We start from the raw sequence: 24186 nt of genomic DNA on the forward strand, positions 1-24186 counted from the left end.
TTAGATTTTTTTCTGTTTATAACTTTAACTGTAAATTTGTGTTTACAGTCAAATTCTTAGTTTTCCTTTTAAATTTTAAATTATCTAAATGATTTGGTTATGCATTCTTCAAATAAACCCTTCAATTTCGGCTCATACGTATCAAATGATCAGGTATCTTAAGTCATCATTAAATCTTGACTAATTTAAATGTATTGAGTATCAACTAAATAAAGTCTTTGTGCAATTTTTGTCTGACTAAGTAAATTAACGCTTTCAATTATTAATACGCTTTATTCAGAGCTTGACAACCCTGAAGTAAAGTGAATAATATAAACATAGAAAAATAAATATTTATTTGGAAAATTAAAGTTTGATTTCAAAGTATATCTAAATATTAACTTCAATTTACTCCTTAAAAACAGAATATCATTATCAAAAGCCAGGTACTAGCAATAATTTGAAATATGAATCTATAGAAAACTAAAAATACTTTTTAAAAACATAAAAATTTCGATTTTTTTTGTACTATAATCATGTTTTTCGCTTGCTAAATCGGTCCCTGGAATTTATATTAATAACTTGAAATCACTTTAAATTTTAAGGAACTTTGTTTTATCTCATAATTATTCATCGAATTATAAAACTTTAACTGGAGTAAAAATTATTTGAATCACTTCCGTATGCTTCTTTAGGGATTTAATAATAAAATATGCAGAAAAGACAGTAAAATAATATTGATGAAACAGTAAAATTTGTTTTTGCTCTTTGAAGTGTCTTTTTTAATAAATCATGTATGTTTCTAATAAATATTATTTTCAAATATAACTTTTTTATAAATACAATTCTTTACCATTCCTATGTCTCTCTTTGAATTAATTTAAACAATATTCAAGATGGCTACCTTTGATACACTTCACATTTTCCCTCTTTGTCATATAGTAAAAAATCAAATTGTGATCCCTTGCGGGATTGTACTTAACCAGTTTTACATTGTAGCTGTTGTAGAAATTCTGTTAACCAAATTCACTCTTCTAAAATACTGATCCTATAAGATCACTTTTTCCTGAGTCATATCGCGTGGCTAATTTTTGTATGTTCATTTGAAATTTGATTTTATACTTCAACGTAAGAAATTTTGCTTGTGATCATCTCTCATATTTGGAAATATTCATTTACTCAAATTGTGTATAATAGTGTTTAGAACGAGAAAAAATAAAAAAAACAAATATTGGTCTGGTTAATGGTTTATGCACAAGTTATTTCTTTTGCACATGCGTGAGTAATTACTTAAAATTACTTGAAATGAAAGCTAACCAATGACTCATTAGAAGTTGCTTCCTTTCGTTTATACTGGAACATGTGATTCATGCAAATCATCAATGAAAGATGCAGACTATTTGTATTAGACGAAATTGAATTCTTAAAATTTTTCTATGATTTGTTTCAGTTTAAATGTTTAAAAATTATTCCTATACAATGATAAGAATACAAGGATTGAGAGAAAGCTGGTTTTCCAATGGTCAATTAGGGAATATTTCTGTATCATGATCTGTCATACTAACTTCAAATACCAAATGTAGAGGTTTGTCGAAGGGGGCGGCTTCAAGTTTTACGCTTTGAGTTGATATCCTGTGCTATTTTTTGTTTTAGTTTTTTGTGGCATGTTGCTTGGATGTTGCAAAGTCTTGGTGAATATTGTAGGACAGATCATAATACAGGAAATCTTCCAATTTTTTTCAATTCCCTGGAAACTTCATACACCTGGAAATTCATGTGTGCAACCAGTGACCCTAGTTCAGGAATAACTGTTAAATATATGTTGTTTCCTGTTGCTTGGATGTTGCAAAATCTGGGCGATTATTCTGTGACAGATCACAATGCAGGAAATCTTCCAATTTTTTTTAATTACCTGGAAGCAAAATTCATGCTTGCAACCAGTGGTCCTAGTTCAGGAATAACTGTTAAATGTAAACCTATGAAAGAAGCTTGGTTCTATAAACATTCTTTGGTGGTTGCTGTTAATTAAAAACAACTGGAAAAAAAAAGAGATTTGACTATATTTGTTCCAGTTTCTGTCACATCCTAGTTATCACCATAGCACTTATTTGTTCCATACATATTGCATGTTTTACTCCATTTTTTGAAGTTTTATATTGTTCGGAACGACAGGTACTTAATCTTACCATTAATCCATTATCATTAATTTTAAAAGATAGTTTTATGATATATCTTTAAACAATTTTTAGAAATGTAAGACTTAAAATGATATGAAACCGTATCGTTATAAAATTGTTTAATGGTTTAATGGCCATAATTTTAGTTAAAATGTTTTTCTACTTTTTTAGGCACTGAACAAAAGAATTCCTGGTAATCCAAAATATCAACATGTGAAGCCAGCTGTAAATTCAGGTTATTGCTATTTTATTACTTTCTAGGGAAATAAATCTATTTTATTTTATAAGAAAAATTATTAAAGTTTAATGTAAGAATGTGAAAGTGACAATTGTATTTGAATATTTCTAACTTTTTTTATCGTTTAAGTTCGTTTTTAAAGTAATTTTAAACTAATTTTCTGTTATATGTTTATTTTCTGCCTTAATGCTGCTGAATACCTGTCGAATCCTCCGCATTTGCGTTACATGCATTTACCCCAAATCTTCCGTATTTTGCGTTTCTGCACAGAGGTTCAAATCTTCTGTATTTTGAAAATATGCATTAAAATTTTGTAGCTTTTTAGAACTACGTATGTATACATTCATGTGGGAGGATAGATTCTGTCTACCTTGTTGAGATGATGACATCTTGAAATTTTGCTAACTTTCTGCCTGATTCATATTGTATGTCATTAATTAATGCAGCATATAAAATGTTAAGCATCTCTATACTAGGCCTGGGCAATATACCGTAATACCGTCATTTACCGGTATTTCTTTGATACCGCGGTAATGATATTCGGATGTATATTCTTCGGCAATACCGAGTTATTGAACTTCGGTATGCCTGCACCTCTCGGTACTCACCGCTAGCCAATATCTTCGGCCGACCGGCGGCGAGGAAGTGGCGGTATGGTATGGTATCTAGGAGGTATTGGTATGGCACGTGATTGATTTAGGGGTGAAGAACTCAAAGGCTTGCGCGTAATATTTACGGTACCTCCTCTCGGCAGCTAGAAATTTCTCCTACAATATATTGTGGTATCATTTGACTTTAAAGCGCATGCGTCATATCCGTGGTATTGGCAATATCGGATCTCAAACACCCGCGCGTTATATCAACCCTCCATGGTATACTTAGTTACTGATTTTAGTTTCATTTTGAGAATAGCGCGCTTCTGATTTTAAAAATATCCGAGATTGTCGGATCTCCTTGTGATGTTTATAATTGTGTTGATATTTATAATTGTTGATGTTTATAATTGTGTTGATATTTATAATTGTTGATATTTATAATTGTGTTGATGTTTATATTAGTAATTGATGTTTATATTAATAAAATTTTTCTGTTTCAAAATAATGATGCTTTATAATTAGTCAGTGTTTTCATCATAGAAAAAAAATGGGTGAGAATTTCTCACCCTTTCTCAAAAACAGGGTGAGATTTCAGAAAGTTAAGTGAGATTTCTAAAAACTGAAAAAATACAAATAGACTTGAAAAAAAAATTTCTTTCATTATAATACACTTTTAACGTCTTCTATTTTTTAAAGCATTGAATATTCTTGCTGCATCATCATAGAAGATTTTGCCTTTACTAGGTATTTGTCCATCTTACATTAGTGCATAAAAAATTTGAACGTCTTACATGAAAAAACCTTGCCTGCGGTAAACACGTGGTTGCAGAGAAATGTGTTCTGAAAGGAGTTCCGTGGTTCGGAGAGGTTGTGTTCTGTTGCTCGAAAAAGTTCTGAACAATACTGGTAAATAGGGAATCTAGATAACGGGGCAAATGTTGAAAATAATGAAAGATCCAGGAAGAAAAGTGAAATGGATTTTATTCTAATTGGCGTAATTCGAAGCTTTTTCCAAAATGCGAGAAATTCTCGAATTTTGAAATTGATTTATAGAATGCGCGAATTTCTCGCGGTAATCATTTTTTAATGCGAGAAAAGAAAAAAATATGCGAGATTCTCGCGTTCTCGCTCTGTAGTGAAAACACTGTTAGTTGATTCCATGGGATAATTATGCTGCGAGCTAATATAGGATAAGTACCCCATTTTTTTTTAAATGATGCTCTTTAAACACATTAATTTTTAATTGCAAAATAGTCTTAGCATTTATAATATACATAACAATTTAATTACCGCGGTATATCATAATATCGTGATATGAAGCTCACAATATACCACAATATCGAAATTCTGACATTGCCCAGCCCTACTCTATACTACAAAAAAAAGGCCATGTTTTTCTTGTTTTTCATATTTATTTGTGCTGATTGTGATGAACCACTATATTCCTTCATTATTCATTTTACAATTGTACTATTCTTTAAAGATGGGAAAAACTGAAAATTCGTAAAATCTTTTGCATTTTAAGTAATTTCTTCTGCAATATTTTAGTGAATCTTCTTTACTATTTTTCTCATTGTTTTTCCCGTAAAAATCCCAACCTGTTTATTCTCTCCCGAAATTTAATCCCAACTATGTCGACAACTCTCGAAATCCCATTGATCCAAAAACAATGTGGGATTGCATTTCCTAAAACATACTGGTACTTATCTGTTTACAAAGCTTGTTAAAAACCTAGGTATTACCAAGGAATCAATATTAGATACTTTGTAATATCTATGTTAATTTATTAGAAAACTTTAATCACAGTAATATATATTATCACAACTATTTACCTATGTAAGAAGTTAAGCATCTAATAGTCCAATAAAAGCACCATATTTTTCTTCTATTTCACATTTATTAGTGTTGGTCGTGTTGAACCATTATATTTCTTCGTTATTCATTATACATTTGTGCTATTCTTTAATTCGGGGAAAATTTTAAAATCTTCTGCATTTTTAGTATTTTATCTGCAATATTTTAGTCAATCTTCTTTACTGTTTTTATAAGTAAAAATCTAAACCTGTTGATTCTCTCCCAAAATTCAATCCTGACTTACATTATGACTCCTCAAATCCCACTGAGCCAAAAACAGTGTGGGATTTCATTCCCTATAACATACTGTTTACAGAATCCATAAAACGCCTAGGTGTTACCAAAAAACCTATGTTCAGTTTCTTTTAGATACCGATATTAATATATTAGAAAACTATAACCCCAATACTAGTAATACATATTATGTCAAATAATTAAGCACAACTGTTGTTAATAATGGTACGGGGATTGTTTTAGCCTTCTGAAATGGATAAGTAGGTACCTAATACTATCTATAACTATAGGTCTTATGATTTTAAATAATTTTTTCCTTATCATTGAGTGGATGTTTTAAATGATATGTGATCTACTATTGCTTTTTTTTATGACAATTATTTAATACAGTAGGGAACCAATTATCCGGAACGATCGGGACAATCGCTATTCCGGATAAATGATTTTTCTGAATCGCTACAAAAAACCATTTTTTTTTATTGTTAAACCCAACTAAAAAAATTAATTTTTGGAAATAATCTTAAAAAGAAGAAAAAACGATGAACTAATACACTAATGATTATTTCCAAAACGATGGTAAGGTAAACATCTTTCAAAAAAGAAAGAAAAATCCTAAAATCTTATGAGTAAAAAAAAATTTTTTTTTTAAAAATTGCGGGAAAATTTATCGAATTTCGTTCCGGCATTTTGGTTTTCTGATTTCCGGATAACGGGTTCTGTACTGTATAGATGTATAAATCCATTTATTATTATTATTATTTTTTTTAATATTTAGATGTATAATATGTTTTTAGAATCTGTTAAACTGCAAAATGGTAATTGCTTGATAAATTTTGTCATTTTTATATTTATTTGCATTTCTATTTTATATTTTCTTATGTTTTTTTTCTACACTTTTTTGCAGGTTCTACTGTTCAAAAACAGATTGATGAACTTAGAGAAAAACAAAAAAGTAAATAAAATGGATTATACAACCATTTTTTTAAATATTAAAAACATTTTTTTTGTTTGTAATTATGATATTTTGTATTCAATTTTTGTATTTTTCAGGGTAGAAGTTTAGTTTAAAATAAACTCATTTTTAAAATATCTCTAATATATTTATTTTACTTGTTACCAAAATTTCAGACATTTTGTTGTTCAAATGGCAACAGTTATTGTGACCAATTACAAAACAGACATTTTGTTTTTAATTTGGTATCTGCAACTCAAGAAGATGTGACATGATTATGTCTAATCATGTGATTTAAATCATATTTAATTGGATACCTTGGATTGGAAGCAAAGGTATGTGTGTGTCAAACCTGTTTGGCTTCTTAATTGACAAATGCCACGGTATACCTATGGGGATGTCATTTGCAGGTATCCAATTCTAGACATTCTGAAGTTATAAAAAAAATTTAAAATTTTTTAATTTTTGTATCTAGGCAATTAATGACTTACTGTACGTGAATTACAATGCATATAAATTGCAGTACGAAGTAATCCTAGATTTGGATTATGCTTTTAAATTACAGTATTCATTTTCTTATAAAATTGTATATTAATTATTTGTTCACTTCTGGGTTTACATTATATTCAATTTTTTTACACATTTTAAAATTAACTATGCGCAAACACATACTTTGATCTAAATTTTTAGTTTTACAAGAAAAAAACTACATATTATTAAACTTCAAAAACTTTTGCATTTAGAGGTTTGACCTTTTCCTTTTCAGGCTTTTTTGATAAATTATTAAGAAAAAGTGGATAGTGGGAAAATTGACATTTTCTTCTGATTCATTCTCAATGGTTCAATTCTGGCCTTTTAATCATGTTAAAATGACATTGTAGCTATGGAATAGCAAATAGAACTTCATATATCTCATTACAATAGAGAGAATGTAGTAATTGAAGATGCTAAATAACTAGACTATATATTACAAAAAATTGAAGGAACAGTGTACAACTGACTGCTGTTTTCAACAAGCTTGTTTTAGTGTTCATAATTATTAATTTTGGCTTTAGTTGAGCTTCCTTGACTGAAATATAAAGAATTTTGTCCTGTTAACATTTAACTTTAATAGAATTTTAATTAATTTTCTTAACGAGAACCCTGTTCCTATTGAGATGTAGTTTTGAAAAATCTAAGAAGAAGATACTGCTTGTGTCAAAACTTACCAATTAAAATCAGTTGGTTAAATGACTATGCGTGATGCATGTGACAAATATTGCTGAAGTGTAATTGATATACATAGCACCTGCACTAAAGAGCTGATTCAGGGGTCCTGTCCAAGCCAAATTTACTACCGTTTAGCGGTACCTTCACAAATTCAACTTTTATTTATGTCTCGTAGGAAACGATAAATCTATATTTTTGTGTTGATTTTTCTTTAATATAATTCTTAATTTTCACAAATTATGTCTAAATTTTCACAAAATAGGTACCTCTCAGGAAAACCTAGACAGAACCCTGTGATTACTATAAATTTCCCCCCTTTTGATTTTCACATTTAAATTCGTTAAGCAGCAAAGGAAATGTATTCCCCTATTCTGGTCTCTCAATTTCTTAAATTTTTCCTTTGGTTATTTGAAAATTCCTATGGAATCTCTCTTTACACAATTAAAATTTTTCAATAATATTTTGTGTATTAACTGACAAATTAGTTGAATGAATTAAATATCCTGCGATAAAAATTTTTTTAAGAAAAGTTTGTAAATTATTCAGATGCAACAAAAAATGTCAAAGAACTATCAAAGTTTAAAATTACATGAGATTTCAAGGCAAGAAGTATGCTTTCAATTGTATTAGCTTAAATATTTCCTTAATACAAATTATTATGGAGCAGGAAAAATCCATGAATGAATCGCCAATGGGGGAGATCAGGTTATAATTTCCTCTATCTGTCCTCTGTTCTAAATTGTGGTTGTACAGTACTACAATACACTTGCGATATTATTGTATTAAAATAATCGTTATGGATGAATCACAGACTTAGTCTATTAATATAGTTTTAGTGCTAAGTCAAAAAATTAAAACCAAACTAATATAAATGAACTAAATACAATATCTAGAAAATAAAAAAGGCTATATTATCAATTCAAAACGTGCTAAGTACTGCCATTGATAAAATTTGAAAATTAAGAATTCTTAAAAATAATGTATGTTGAAGAAATAGTTCCTTTTAAATTAGATTCAAGCTATATTAAAATTCATAAATGTCCACAAAAATTAATGTATTTTTCTTTTAGATTGTTTGCACAAAAAAGATGAAGTTTTTAACCGCATTAAGTTTTCAAGTTTTATAGAGTTGGTAAGTTTTAGTTTAACTGTAATTTGTTTTTTTTTCTTCTTAAATTTGTTCTATTGTAAAACTTGCTACTTGCAGAACGTAATTTTTTTCTGAGACAATTTCTATCTCTTTAATTAGCTGGTTGAAGCTGCTAAAGTAAAATTAAAGTTGGAAAAAGAAAAATCACAGGGTATGCTTTCTTTTAATATAGTATTTTGTATACATTGTAAATGTATGGCAATAATTGCAATATGTGTAATTTCTAATTATGTATGATCTACTCAGTAGTATTGAAAATGGATGATGAATTGAATTATATTGATTGTAAATGAATTATATATATTAAAAACTATAGGAGTTAAATAGTTAAGTAATAGAAAACTTGAATGGAATTCAAAAACTTATTTATTTTCATAGTATAAGACATTAAATTTCATAAATAATTTTAAAAAATTAAAAATTGTATTTAAAGAAATATTTCAGTTACTTTATTATTATTTTTTTGTCTTTTGTTGTATATTTTTGCTGCTTCAGTAAAAACTGCTAATGAATATTTAAGCAAGAGCAAACAGATGCTATAAAATTTTGATGCAGAATGAAAATCGAGGGGAAAAGCAGCTTATGTCCTTTAAAGTTGATTTTGTGAGAAAAAATTTTAACGTTTGAATTTGCTCAGGAACTGGAATATGATTGAAATCATAAAAATATACATGGATACCACAAGTACTTATTTTAATTCCTTAAAAATTCCAAAACAAAATTTACAATTTTTGATGTAGAGAAAAAATAAGATTCGCAAATTGGATTGGACAAGGACTGTTTCTTCCTCAATATTTCTCTCCAATCAATACTTCCACTGTGGAACTCCTAGTCTTTTTCACTATACATTTCTTTGTTCGCCTTATCTATGTGGGGATAGATCTATGTGGAGATAGAAAGTTGAATCACTTATCTTATAAGTGATTCAACTTTCAGGGAGAACTGATTTTCCCTGTTATCGATTTGTTAAAATTACTAATCCTGAAAGTGGTTCAGATAGTGATTAAAGTCAATATTTTTGTGAAAAATGGGTAAAAATCATTCTTTTCCCTTGGTTTTCAAATTGTTACATAAATTTAATATTGTAATGTATTAAGTAATACAGTCAACTGTTGATAATTATTAAGTTATAATATGGCCAGGGGTTTAATAATTATTATATTCATGAGTGTATTTATTAATTTCCATTACATTTTTTTAAGTTTCACTCCCAGGAGGAACATCGTCAACTTCAGATGTGTATTTTTATTACATCTAATATTTCTTTTCTCCCCTTAAATTTAATTAAATAGTGCCTTAATTTATATTAATAATCTATGATGTATGTGTTGATTCTTAAATAATTATCATCTGTGCAAAACCTTTTACGAAATTGTTAAAACTATGTAATCAAGAAACCATGCTTATCAATTAATAAATTAATCATTATCATTATTTTGTAACATTATCATTATAGATGATCGTTATTTTAGAATGAATTGACTTTACAAATTATTCTGTGTAATTTTAATCTTTCTTTTTTTTAGGTTAAACATTTTAGTTTTTCACTTAGTAGATTAAATCAATCTTAACTAGCTTCACTTATCTTAACTATTCAATCTTATCTCTTCTTTCCCTTATGTTGTATCCTAAGTTGATTTCTATTCGATAGCCATCTTAATCTTTAATGGATACGATTATAGATACGGATTAGTTTATGCATATTTTGTTAGTTATGCTTGCTAGTTATTTATTATAAAAACTTTTAATCAAATATCATTACACTAGAACATACAAACAATTGTTTAACTTAATAGTATATGTATTTCATAATTTAAAAATTTATTCTGTTATATTTATAAACATATTTATTTTAATAGCTCTCCTAAATTTCTATTATGGTTAACTCGTAACGAGGTTTAGATTAGCTTTTATAACTTCCATTAATTTTGTGAAATTTTAATGTGTCACAAAAGAGTATAGAAAACTTACTGAAAAAGTGTTTTTTCCCACTCAACGTATGAAGGGTTTTGAATAGTCTTTAATAACACCTTTAAACAAATTGGATTTAATTTAATGGTCAACGTACAAGAGAGACAGGTGGTTAGCTACAAATGTTTTGCTCCCTTTTATTACATAAGATAAATTTGGTTCCTTATAATGGAGATCAACTTAGACAGGTAGTCAATTTACAAAGATGTCAACTTGGCAGCTTTCTCCGTATCATGTCTGAAATTATACTAGCTGTTTTAAATTATTAGATGTCTTAACTATATTTGTATTCATATTAATTTATATTATGTTTTCTCATAAAAAATACTTATTTTTAAGAAAAAAATTTAAATGAAAGAATTTTGAAAATTTATTTTTGTATTGTAAAATTTTCTAAACTGTGAAAACTGTGTTATATTTCTGACAGATGGCAGCAATATTGAAGGTTCTGTTAAGTCTAGTGATAATAAGCATCCAGATAAGGTTTTACCTAAGTATGATATTTCTCACAATCATATTTAACATTATTAAAAATATTTGTAATTTTTTATTGTTGCTTTATATGATTTTACACGCCATTCATTTCATAAAGTCGCCATTAAAAGTGCATTTAACATAAAATCTAAAAAGAAATTTCTAAAATGGGGCTTATAATTTCTAACAACTATACTATAAATGATGCCATTACCAACTTAGGTCTCTCGTCTTATTAAAAATGGTTTTGAATGTGTTTCTGAGTAATAGTTCCGTAATATCATTGCGTGTGGTTATTTATGTAAATTAATATTTATATTTAAGACATCCTTGGATTTCCTATCATTAAATTGATGAAAATCATATAAACAGTTAAAGTATTATTAAGGCATAAATAATTTAAAATTAATTCATACTGATCAGTTGCAAGTTTTATTAATACTTTCTCTTAATTATAGAATTTCAGAGAAAAAAAAATTCTAATTTTTTTTTTTTTTTTTTTTTTTTTTTTTTTTTTTTTTTAATATTCAAAAATATTCAAAAAAATTAAATTTCTTGGGGAACATCTTATTTTACTGAATAAATATAAAATTTCACAAATTTTAGTAAATGAAAGTACTGAGTGACTATCATTTTGTGTTTTTTAAGTGGAAGAATATTCTAAGTGTATTAGGCAGCAAAAAGTGGGCAAGTAATATTATAAAGTCTCTCTTTTGGCAGTAAGTTAAAACACTTAGAAGACTAATACTTTGGCACTAACAGTTTAAAGGAGTGTTAGGGGTTATAAATGTAGCCAATTAAAGGCTTGTAGGCAAGAAGTAAACTCAATGATATTTATTTCCTGCTGTCACAAATAAACTTCAGAGTTTATTTACTTAAATTTAATAAAATGTCTTGAGGAACTATCGTGCATTCAACTTTTCTGTTATTAAATTTAATAAAATTTCTTGAGGAACTATCGTGCATTCAACTTTTCAGTTATAAACAATGTGAATTTGGTACATGTTTTTAAAAAGTTCACTCAGAGTAGTTATTGTTTTAAGAATCAAGCTATATGAATAGAATGGATTTCTGATGAAATAATTGAATAATTTGATGAATTTTTTTGTTCATAAAATTTTCTATATCAATAATCTTTATTTCATATTATCACAAATAAACTTTAGAGTTTATTTACTTAAATTTAATAAAATGTCTTGAGGAACTATCGTGCATTCAACTTTTTAGTTATGAACATTGTTTAAAATGTTTGAATTTAGTATATGCTTTTAAAAATTTCACTCAGAGTAGTTATTGTTTTAAGAATCCAGCTATATGAATAGAATGGATTTCTGATGAATGAATTGAATAATTTGATGAATTTTTTTGTTCATAAAATTTTCTATTTACTTTTGTAGTGTTATAATGGGAATCGGTGAAATTGACCTTGCTAACCAAAAAAGGAATCCATCATCTACTGTACATAAATTGGAGAAGGAGCTGCCCTATTTATTACTAGATGTTAGGGATAAAGAACAATTTGTTCAAAATAATATTAAAACAGGTTCTTTGAAAATTTTACCTTTTTATTGTCTTGTAGGCTCGATGAAATTGTAATTAATATTTTATGTTCATTTTAGCCAGGCATTATCCATCAGCTCTACTTGCCCGATCAGTTGGCTTTGAAACAGAAGAAATGAAATTATACGTATCCTTTTATTAATGAAGAATATATTTTTTTGCCATTTCTTACTAAAGACTAATCATATTGAGAAAAAAAAAATTCTTGAAGAATTTTTTTAATAAGATATTTAAGTGTAAAACAATAATTTTAAAATATGTTGATATTTCTTTGAATTTAGATTATTATTCTTTTTAAGATAATTTTTAGCGAAATTTCTTACATTGCAGCATGTTAAAATTTTTCCAAAATTGTTTGATAATATATATATAATCTGCAAAAAAAAAGTAATTTCCAAAGTTGATACATAAGGTGATTTCTTTTAAGTTTTATTTATTTTACTTAGCATCTTCTGGACTTAGCATCTTCTGGAAGAGGTTATCCCAGTCAGGTTTTGGCAAAATTTTGCCATTCAGGCTGTAGTTTTACTAGCAGTTACATCATGAAAAAGGCATACAAAATTGGTCTGTCTTTCTTTTATTCAAGGATTCTGAAAGAAAATAGGTTGAAAGAAAATCTTTTTGCACAATTGAACATCACGCAGAAGGAAAAATTTAACCATCTTGATTCATTTTAACAGATGGCATATGGACTATAGGGAATTTTTTGATTTCTTAAATGAGTATATTTCCAAGAATAATTGCTCATTAACTTCAGAAAATAATCTTTTAATTGTAATCTTTACTTTTTATGGCTTTTTGTGAAAGATTGATTTCTTTGCTTTAAAGTCAATAAGATAATCTATTTTTAGCTATGAATTAGTATAGAAAGACGTGTACGAAACATTCTCTCTCTCTCTCTCTTTATATATATATATATTTATATATATATACTTAAATTCCTACGGCTTCACTTGAAATTACTGTTTTTAGTAAGTTGTTGAAAAATTGGTGTGTACTGATGTTAGAGTTGCACACTTAAATCATTTATTATTTTAATAATCTTAACTACATTGGTAAATATTTTAGAAGCTTTGAACATCAAAACTTGTGATATTTACAAAAATTAGATCAAACTTAAAAATTTTCTTGATGAAAATTCTTTCATTTGCTTATACTGATCATTCTAGAATACCTTTTTTCTGTTTCAATTTTATATATGAAAAAAAATAATTTAATGCTTCTAATTTATTTTATCTAGAAGAAATTATTTGAAGTGCATTTATAGTGTGAAACTGGTAACCCAACTAACGTATAGATTTAAAAAGGTTATTTTTTTAAAGTTTTTGAGAAAATTAGGAAAATCTTGTGAGTTTTCATGAATGTTTTTATTTCGTAAGTTATATATGCCTCATTTATTTATCTAGAATAATTTTTAATTGTTTTTGTTTGTATAGTTCTGCTATTTCAATTTGTTTTGACTCATTTTCTACATTAATTTAATTATGTAACAAAACCTGTCACATTAAAAATTACAATTTAGGCATTTATGACCTTTTGGTAACATTAAAATACTATACTAAAATTAAGGAATATCCAGTTTATGCCGACCCACACAGTAATGATAGAGTACCTGTAATAGTCATAAATTTCCTGGTCGACTCTCTGAATATATTTTATGTTTATTTTATGAGAAAAGGGTAAATTCTACACTCAGGGTAAGGGTAAATTAAGGATTATTGTTGATGGTTAAGATTGTTGGATGGTTTGGAATGATGAGTAATGTTCTGAGTGTAAAGTAAAATACTTTTTTATGAATTTTATAGATCTGTGTAAAACGATTGCCACGTCAAAAATTCAAATCGATATCTTGTAGTTATTGGTTTTGTTTAGTTTAGTTTCAATTGCAAAGATAAGTGGTCAGAACAATTTATAACCATTCATGAACTCTGTAATAAATAATATTTGGTCGCAGTTTGATTAATTTTTAATGCATCCTTTTTAGTATGAATACCTTCAAATGAATTCATAATATTAATTTATTTATGAATTAACCTTAATATTATATCTTAGAAAAACAGTTCTCCGGAAATTATTATTGTGTATGATGATGATGAATCAATTGCAGTTCGAGTAGCAACAACTCTAGTCCAACGTGGTTATGATAATGTATTTGTACTTACTGGAGGTAATTTTTTTTATCTGTAAAATGTTCATTTCAAATTCTGATTTCCCTTTGATATCCACAAGCTGTCTGTGGTATCTGTTTTGTTTTTTTACTATATTACCTATGTGAACTACTACATTAAGTTTCAGTATGTGTTTTTTTTAAAACCATTATAATGTTTTTGGATAATTTGGTCGTTTTTCTTTCTTTTTTATCAAATCTTATAAAAATAATCAGTATCATATTAATTAAAAAATTTTAACAATTCGCTTCTGTATTAATTTAAATGTTTGTAATATGTGAATTTATAGACAATGCATTTACCTGCAATTGTAAATGTATTATGGAAAAACATTTTGTTATGTGATTAACATCAAAAGCATTAAAGATTATTATTAGCATATTATTATAAAACAAAACCTCTTCTTAGTGAAAGAAATATATAGTGTATTTGAATTGTATCATGATGTATCTAGGTTAACTTGTAATATATATTATAAATTATGAGAAACATACGTTTTTCGTAATTTCTAATGTACGCAAAGTTCTTAATTTACAACTTTTGATTATTAAAAATTAACTAAAAGTGTAAAAAAAAATACGCCAGAGGTTGATATTTATAAACCTCTAACAGGTGTAAAAAATGCACATGAAGTTGAAAATGAGGTCATATTTTGCACCAAAAATAACCTCATCAATCTATCTAAAAAGCTGTTTATTTATAACCTTTGACTGTAAAAAAAATAAAAGGTGTAAAAAATACACCTGAGATTGAAAATGAGGTCATATTTTGCAACCTCACGAATTAAGGTACATTGGTGAGGTCATAACCTCACCAATATACCTTAATTTGAACCTCCTTTACGCCGCATACAATCAACTTCATATGTACCTTAAAAACACATTATTTTTTGTAAGGGATTTAAACGTAAAGAAAAAAAATTGTTTGCGTTTCAGAAGTTTTTTGTGTATAGACTAAAAAGATTTAGTCTGGTTTAGTTTATGAAAACTTATAGTGTATTATAGAATATAATAGATTATATTTATATATACAGTCAAACCCTGCTATAGTGAACTCCCGGATATAGTGAACAAAATGTTCAGTCCTGTGCCTTGCTATACACGTATAATGTTATTTTTTGTGGATATAGTGAACCAAAAAAGTGAGGAAGTTGGATTTAATGAACTTTTTTCTGTCTTCGACTGATTTTTTTCTTAAATTTTTTTTGTAATAATTTTGAATTTTCTTCCTCAAAATAAATACATATACCGATTTTTGAAATCATCTATAGAGGGGAATGTAGCGATAGGTATTTTTTCTTGTTTGCTTTTTTTATCTCACTTGCACCTGTAAGGTGTCAGTGGGCTCAAAGGGTTGGACGCTAATATGTGTTGATAAGGCCCTCATTTCAACTCCTTTTTGCTCTGAGTTCAGTTTAAAAAATCCTACAAGCAAGTGTCTCAAATTTAACTATGGCGAGCAGTAAACGTAAAACGTTCTTCTTTGATGATAGAATGGGCATAATCAGAAAAATTGTAAATGGATGCAATCAAGCTCATTTGCAGAGAATATAAACTATCAAAATCTGCAGTTTGTAACTTATGAAAAAATAGGCAGTTAATAATTTCTGCTCATGAAAAATATTTAGATGGCAGAAAAAAATTGAGAAAAGGATGTGTTGAAGAAGCATTACTGAAGTGGTTCCGCATTAGAAGAAGACGCAATCTCCCAGTATCTAAACAAATGTCGATGAATTTGCTATGTGATTTTATGAGACTACTTTCTTGTGCTAAAATGGCTGGTTAGACAGGTTTAAAAAGCGGAATAACAGATATTCAGGAAAAATTATCTGAGAGTCGGGAAGTGTTTCCATATCTGTGTTGAAGATTGCTGATCAACTAGAGATTACTAATTTTTTTTGCACGCAAGACAAAGAGTAATAAAAAAATAAAAAATTTTTTTGCTTCTACATAATATTTTTCAGTCATTTATTTGAATAAAGTGTAATAAAAGGGAGGATTTAAGGAACCATTGGTTAAATTGCTTGCGTAACGGATATATTGAACTCCCGGTTATAGTAAACCGAAATGTCGGTCCCTTGAAGGTTCACTATAGCGGGGTTTGACTGTATTTATATTACATTTATATATATGGATTATATTATGTTTTAAAATATGATGGATATAATTGTCTTCTAGATTATAAATTATATGTCTTTTAAATATGTTTTTTATTCAGTTTGTCTTTTTTCAAAGATTGGTACTTGTATATTGCTCATTATCTTTTGATTACATTTAGGATTAAAACATTGCCTACAAGTTTTTCCTAAAAAGCCTTTATCTCATCTTTGTACAAATCAGCCTAGTCAGAGTGGTTCTCCTGCCGTTGTTGTAAAAAATGGTTTTAGTGAATTGTCTCAAGAAGATATCCTTTGAATTTTCTAGAACTTTTGACCATTATTCTTTAGTATATGAAATAATTATTTTATAAATGATGTTGGTATCTTAGGGTATCAAAGAGTTCTATTAGAATTAAAATTATTAAACATGTGTTCAAAAAACAATTTATTTTTCTTTTGTTTATGGTTAAATACAATGCAACAAGAATGAACATAAGCTTAAATATTTTTTAATATTTTTTTTAATTAAATTATCTAGAAAAAAAAGAAAAGGTACAGGTTCATTCAAGTTTTTAAAGATAAGTGTAACTATTGTGTAGATTTTTTTCCCTGTATTAAAAATTAAGTTTAAATATGTTATTATTTATAGTAGTCCTGAATTATAACAATTAAAAAGTTTAGAAATTGACTTTAAATCTTTCTAAGCTTTCTCAAACAGAAACTTTTTTAAAATTAAAAATAAGAAACTTCATTTTTTAAGTTATCAAAAATGAATCAGAATTTTTAAAATTTATTATTTCTATTAACGTATTACTGGACATTATTTCTAATAAATTACATATTTCAATTAAAAATAAATCATACAAAGTTTTGAAATAGAAAACATGAACATCGCCATATACTCTATTTATAATTTTTCCTTCTAATTTATTTCAATAATTTGGGTAACTTGTCTTTTATATATAATTTTTTTTTAAAAATATTGTTCCAGTATTTTATCTCTATTTTATATGCATGATAAAATCTGTTATCTTATTTTATTTATTATTTATGTAATTAACTGTACTAATAATGAAGATTAGTTTTTTAATAATATAGCTATATTGTCCTTAATATATATTACATATTGATGTAATAGAACAATATTTAGACTATCCTAAACACGGTGAGATAATCTATTGAATCTCTTTTACTTTTTCATCAATTATATGTGCAGTTCACTTTGTTGTGTTTTTATATGTGTCAGGAAAAGTTAATAATCAATGTTTAAAATTTCCAAGAAGTTTAAGTTTAGTTACTTTAGAGCAATGCTTCTGTTTATGAATGTCTTGTTTGTTGATTTTCTGGACATACTTTAAATTAGATTTACTTCAGATTTGTTGGATTTAATCCATTAAAATATCCAAATTTTATAATTTTCAAAAAAAGCTTAAATATTATAACTTTATAATCACTGTGCACTTATTGGACTTAAAAAAATTATTTAAGTGTATTTTTTACAGACATTTTAACATTCTATTATGACATTTTATTTTTAGGATCTAGTAACAACATTAATTGAAATTCTGCAATTTATTGTATTTTTAAAACTATTAATAAGTTTTAAAATGTGTAAATATATAGAAAACGTATTGCATAAACTTAATATCTATTACATTTTATACTTTAAGTTTATTATAGTTTTGAATAATTAAAAAAAAACAGATATTTTTATAATATATTTCAAAGACAACCTCAATTGTCACAATATTAAACCATTAAAGATATTACCGATTTCTTAATTGTTTAGTATTGTTTACATAATTCTACTCTACAATATCGAGTTTTGGACGGATAAAATATAGTAATGATAAAAATAACTTTTTTTAGTGCAATTTTTTTTTATTAAATATTTTTTCAGACATGAATTCATATTTAATTATAGCTAAATTATTGAATTATTTATTTTGATTTATAATTTGGGGCTAATTTCTCAAAACTTTTGCACTAAATTTAAAATTCTGAGAAACTTTATAAGAAGGGCTTTGGACAAGGCCGAAAACCTAACTCTTTTAATTTTGGAATTTTTAATTGTGTCCCAAAGCTTACTTATCCTGGTTGAGATTTTTTTTATTGTAACAGATTTACAAATAAGTATTAATCATAAGAGAAGAAGTTAACTAAATTCCCATTACTTATTTTGTTGTATTTTATAGTTTTATGTTAAAAATAAATTCTGATTATATCTTTTAGAACAGAACAATCAAAATAAAAGGGCTGGCTCTTCTATGTCTGGAAGTAAAAAACTAGGTGATGAAGCGGTCGAAATGAAGTATAAACCAAGCTCCTTGACTTACAGAAGGGACAGCAACAGCAGTCTGAAAAGCATAGGCCACACTGGACTGAAATTGACCAAAAGTGCCATGGACAGTAGAGCCAGAGGAGGCAAAAAGGCTCCTTGGAAATAGAGTAGTCGCAATCAGTAGCCTCAGATTACTTGTAATTGCCGTCCACTATATGCACCATTTACTAAGAGCTTTGAAATTTTATCATGTTTGTATTTATTTTAATTCAAATGTTTAATTTATTAAAGTTTTTCACTTACTTGTTCTTTTTTCTGCATCTGCAATAGACTAGGAAGATTATATTTGTTGAAATTAATTTATAATCTTTTTGTTCAATGATTATTGACACATTCTGATCTATATTCATTCTACCCTGATTTTAACCCTCCTTGTAGTAAGTGGCAAAACGTTGCAAGACATCACATGATATCTTACAATGGACATCACTTGAAAAATAAGGAAGGATGAAAAGTGGGTATATAGGAAATTAAAATCCCTCTTACTATAGTGTAACTATAAAATATATAAATATTTTAGGAATAAAACCTTTATAACTTCTAAACTATTTTTTCTATTAAATAAATAATACCAAGAAACTACAGCAGTAATTCGTTACCTGATTAAAAACTTCATTTGCTTCAAAAATATATAAATAGGAAATAATAATCGACATGTTTTGAGCGTTTGAAACATGTCGACTGTCATTTCCTATTTATATATTTTTGAAGCGAACAAAGTTTTTAATCGGGTAATATTCTTTTTATTGCTTGGTCTCACCTGACTCAGCTTAACAAAATTCATATGAAAACAGCGTAACAAAATTGTCTGAAATGCACTAAGCAATTATTAATTATAGAGCACAAAGTTGAGATTTTTTTTCTTCCATACCACAGCTTTCAAGCAACCTTTCATTCATACAGCAGTTGCGTGATTTTGTTATATAATCTTCACATATTACATTTAAATTTATTTTGATTTGATGTTAATACTAATCAAAATCATTATTAAAGTTGCACTAAGAATTTAGCATGCAAAATTGATGAGTCCATTGAAATTGAGGATATTGATGGAAATTTTTCAAATATAAACAAAACTTTTATTTTTCGAAGCTCTTTTGTAAGAAAAATAAAGTCATAATGTAAGTCCCTTCTCAGGACAAAAGCTTTAATATATATTTAAAAAAAAATCCTATCTTTCTGAAATGAATTGACTACACTTTAAAATGCATAGCTAATTAAATTTATTAAATTTTTCTTTGAAAAAGCACGAATTGTTATTTTATTGCAGATAAAAATAAATCGTATTTCCCAAGTTTTGCGTCTTTTTAGCTCAACAATGAAGTGTTAGAGTAGGTATTCAAATATTTAATTTTATCACCGATGTTGCATACCGGTTTTACCCAATCCTAAAGACAAGGGGGCAAACTAACCTTCATGAAGGATTTTTATGGAACTTATTCGCATTTGCTTTATACAGAGAGGAAAACCTTCCACGGTTCGCCCGATGTCACCCATGATCCATATACCACTGGGGATTTTTTTACATCGCCATTGTTGTTGATGCTAGTCGGAAGCAGAATTCTTAACAACTAGCCAACGCCGGGATTTGAACTTTGGCACCCCATTGGGAAGAAAATGCTCTATGCCCTGAGCTACCCCAGCTCTAGTTAAATTTATTAATCTTTTTTTTTTTTAATTCGCCAATTTAGTGATATTTTACCACAGGTAAAAATCAATCATACTTCTCAAGTTTTGCGTATTTTTTAAACCCGGTGTAGGTTGTCAAATATTAAAAAATTCGATCACAAATGCTTTTTATTTTCAAAAAAGTATTTTTTTTGACATTTAGCGCCATTTTCTAAGCCCAACAATGCAACTTTAGAATAAAAATTTTATTTTATAACCGCGTTGAACAGCCGACCCAATTTTTTGGGTTTACGACTACTAATGTTTATCTCCGTAGCCTTGTAATTTTGAACCCAGAAGACAAGGTAATTCCTGGATCGAGTATTGGAAGAAATTTGCTTTCGTGGTGGACTTTTTGATGGAGCTAACCCGCACTTGCGTTACATGGAGAGGAAGACGGCAAGGGGGCTCTAACCCATGATCCGTCTACCACTGAAGATATTTCACGTCAGCACTGTGGTCAGTGCAAGCCGGCTGCGGAATTCGTATCGACAGGGATTCGAAACCGGTTCGTCTCATTAGAAGGCGAGCGCTTTATCCCCTGAGCCAGTTCACTTTCAATTTGTAGTAACTTTCGAGTTGAGCCGATTTTCCACCTTATTGATTTCTCAAAACTTAGTAATCCTCATTTATAATAAATGCTGTTGAAAATGAAATAAAGTTTGAAAATCAGGTTGCGCGAAAACCTTTTTTCCCTTCAAAATTACTCCACAATCAAAATTTTGTCACTAGTATTCCCTTCGTTTTCTTCACTTAACTTATCTTTCTTTTTCTCTACGCGTGAACGAGAACCGTTTTCTTTCATCACGACCTATCATTACTGAATAATAACTCTCGGGGAGAACCCATTTACACGTTATTAATTAGTCAAAACTTAGTGATCCTCAAAATGCAACAGATGCATTTTGAGGCAATCCTCATCCAATCGTTATTTTTTATGAAAAAAGGACAAAACCGTTCATTTCCATATTTTACGACAGAATGTAAAATTTGTGAGAATTTTTTTGACGATAATTTGATTTTGAAAAAAATTACGTAATAGTTTAAACGACTTATTTATTTAAAAAATTTTTTTAATTGCTTTCATACAAATTTTGATGACTATAACAGGGTTCCTGCGGTCCTTGAAAAGTTTTAGTGGTGGTAGTAAATTTAAGTTAATGCTAGATGATATTTCTTATTTTAATCTATCATTTCATCATTAAGTGGTTTAGAAGCTTGAATTTTCATGCATAAATACTTTCTTTGAAAAACAATTTTTAGTGGTGGTTACACAGAGATTATAATATCGACATTTGTTTTATTTTCGTTACAACTTTTTAAAATTTTTAAGGCCCTCCGGAACTCTGTATAATTTGGTAAAAAAAAAAAATTAAAATAATATTTAGAACGACGTTTTTCATTTAATACTTTTTAAATTGCTTTAATACGAATTTTTCTAACTAATTAAAAAGTGATAACAAAATTGCATGGATGGAAAAATAATTTCATTTAAGCATAAAAAGAATTATTTTAGAAAGAAAAAATGGTTTAAAATTTCTAGGTCTGGCTTTATCTGATTCATTTTTTTTAAGGACAGCCCTGCATTTCTTTATTTCACTCTGACAGTAGTATGAAGAATGTAAATTTTTTATTAAACTAGGAAGCATAGTACAATTATATTAATTCGTTTTTTAAAATCACGCTAATTCTCGGTCGATTAATTCCATCAGTTGTTTCACATTCTTCCCTTTTTTCTTTTTTTTTTTCTCATTTTGTCATTGAAAAATGAAACAATGACGCTTCTACTGTTTGATCTTTTATTTATTTTTAAAAAAAGAGGAAGGTGTTAGTTCCTTTACAGGGAAATTTTTCGGAAGTGACATCATCTTACAGAAGACATTTCATTTTAATACTGTTCCTTCATCAAGGCACATGTCAAAAATGTTCTACTGGATTATTCTTTTTTACACGCTTCCAAACTCAGGAAGTCAATAGATAATTATTTGCATCTTTCGTGATAATGATTTTTGTCAAGATATATTTTGAGGTAAGAGTTTAAATAAATCTTCGTTTATAGAAAAAAAATTACACGCGTAATGTTGAAAAAAATTGATACTTTTAAATGGGAACTCAAATAAAATAATCCAAATATGGGTTTTATAATTTGTACATTATCCCTCTGAAGCAGAATTTTTATAAACATATTTTTCGTACTTTTTTATAATTATTTTGTATTAGTTTAGGTCGAAAAAAGGAAAAAGTATTATATTTAGCATTTTAATAGTTTTTGGTCATGAAATACAGCATGAAACAGCCTTTCTTTTTCTGCGTTAGAAGTAAATCTTCCATATACGGCTCATTTCCAAACAATATTTTTTCAAATTTACATTTATTTGAAGTTATTTAGATCAAAGGGAAACAGTAATTTATCCCTGAAATTTCTTTAATTTACAAAATCAATTATTGATAAATTTTTTAATACGAATGAAAATACTTTTTTTTCAAACTAATTTTTTTATATATTAGTACAAATATATAAATCCACTAATCTAACAGATTTTTCAGCAATTATTAGACTGTCTTTATAATTAAAAAAGTACTAAAACGCATTTTTACTTATACTTAGAGCGTCAGCAAAAAATATATAAAAGGTGACCCATCTGCGTCAAAGGGTTAAACGACAAGGACAGAGGGGCACGAACACGTCTAGTTTCAAACAAAGCCTGTTTCGTTTTTCACTTTTAATATGATAAAAACACATAGTAATTGGACACTTTTACATTTTAAATTGAATTTTCACTGATAGTAATTTAATGTTTACTAAGTTTATGGTGTTTACTTTATAAAATAATAATGATTTATAAACATTCTAAGAGAAAAAATTCTTAAAATATATTTTCTCCCTCCTGAAAACTTTTAAAAAAATTCTAAAATCATAAACTGTTGAGCAGTAATTCGAACTATCTAAGGAACATTTTCGGTGGATAGCATTAACGTTCATGTTGTCTGACATACTGATGCAAGTTTATAGGCAATAAATCAAATGTAAGATATTTTTTTTTTAAAGTTTGTTCTTTTCGGTCGTTTTTTTTTTTGTTAGTAGCTCACAGTATGATTTAAAAGGTTCGGTAGCTGAAAAGCTGCATGAGTTTGACGATTACTGCTGTAAAACATTCAATAATACTATTCAGGAAATGTACCAAAAACTGAAAATTAAGATCTCAGAACTGTAATACATGTCTACATAAAAGAAAATGAAAACGATAATGGTTTTTTTTCTACTCATTTTTGTTATATAAATACATGAGTCGATTATGTTTATATGCATGAATATGTTTAAAACATACAAATGTGACTTTAGTTCTCTTAATGTAGAGAAACTAATAGGGCCTCTCTATATGGGGTTAATAATTCAATATTAGGATTATGTTAATTGTTGTGAGAATTCAGGAAAGGCTGAAATAAATATTCAGAGAGCAAAATAAAAAACTGTACACCTTAATAACTTTTGATCTAACAATCGGATTTTTAAGTA

The 24186-nt window shown here is 27.5% G+C and overlaps 2 protein-coding genes across 4 annotated transcripts in view; both read left to right on the forward strand.

The window, feature by feature from the left end:
* The first annotated feature begins 2 nt into the window (after positions 1 to 2).
* Positions 3 to 19243, forward strand: LOC107436678 (centrosomal protein of 41 kDa B). 2 transcript variants are annotated; one of them, XM_016048460.2, is made up of 12 exons: positions 3 to 153; positions 2328 to 2391; positions 5983 to 6030; positions 8310 to 8371; positions 8489 to 8540; positions 10788 to 10854; positions 12232 to 12377; positions 12454 to 12521; positions 14447 to 14561; positions 16840 to 16965; positions 17784 to 17825; positions 18893 to 19243. In XM_016048460.2, exons 1-12 carry the CDS (start codon positions 100 to 102, stop codon positions 19105 to 19107), a joined length of 1059 nt encoding a protein of 352 aa, XP_015903946.1. In that variant the 5' UTR covers positions 3 to 99; the 3' UTR covers positions 19108 to 19243. The 2 variants fall into 2 exon arrangements, with proteins under 2 accessions (XP_015903946.1, XP_015903947.1); XM_016048461.3 differs by having other exon boundaries at positions 18898 to 19243.
* Positions 19244 to 22555: 3312 nt separating this feature from the next.
* Positions 22556 to 24186, forward strand: part of LOC107436675 (uncharacterized) — a 61137-nt gene continuing 59506 nt past the window's right edge. The window contains exon 1 of one of the 2 annotated variants that reach the window (XM_043040901.3): positions 22556 to 22698. The gene's annotated coding sequence lies outside the window, so the exon portion shown is untranslated. The remainder of the gene's footprint in view (positions 22699 to 24186) is intronic. The other variant, XM_043040902.3, reaches the window with a different exon arrangement.

Source organism: Parasteatoda tepidariorum, chromosome 4 (assembly GCF_982258835.1).
Source record: "Parasteatoda tepidariorum strain Cologne lab strain chromosome 4, Ptep-v5.0, whole genome shotgun sequence".
In the NCBI taxonomy this organism is placed as follows: Eukaryota; Metazoa; Arthropoda; class Arachnida; order Araneae; family Theridiidae; genus Parasteatoda; species Parasteatoda tepidariorum.

Bases quoted from the DNA above. Each gene is read 5' to 3' on its own strand.
- LOC107436678 (XM_016048460.2), top strand. From the start codon at position 100: ATGCATTCTTCAAATAAACCCTTCAATTTCGGCTCATACGTATCAAAT. The intron at 2,392-5,982 runs GTTATTGCTATT...ACTTTTTTGCAG, and splicing joins GAAGCCAGCTGTAAATTCAG to GTTCTACTGTTCAAAAACAG. The intron at 12,522-14,446 runs GTATCCTTTTAT...ATTATATCTTAG, and splicing joins CAGAAGAAATGAAATTATAC to AAAAACAGTTCTCCGGAAAT.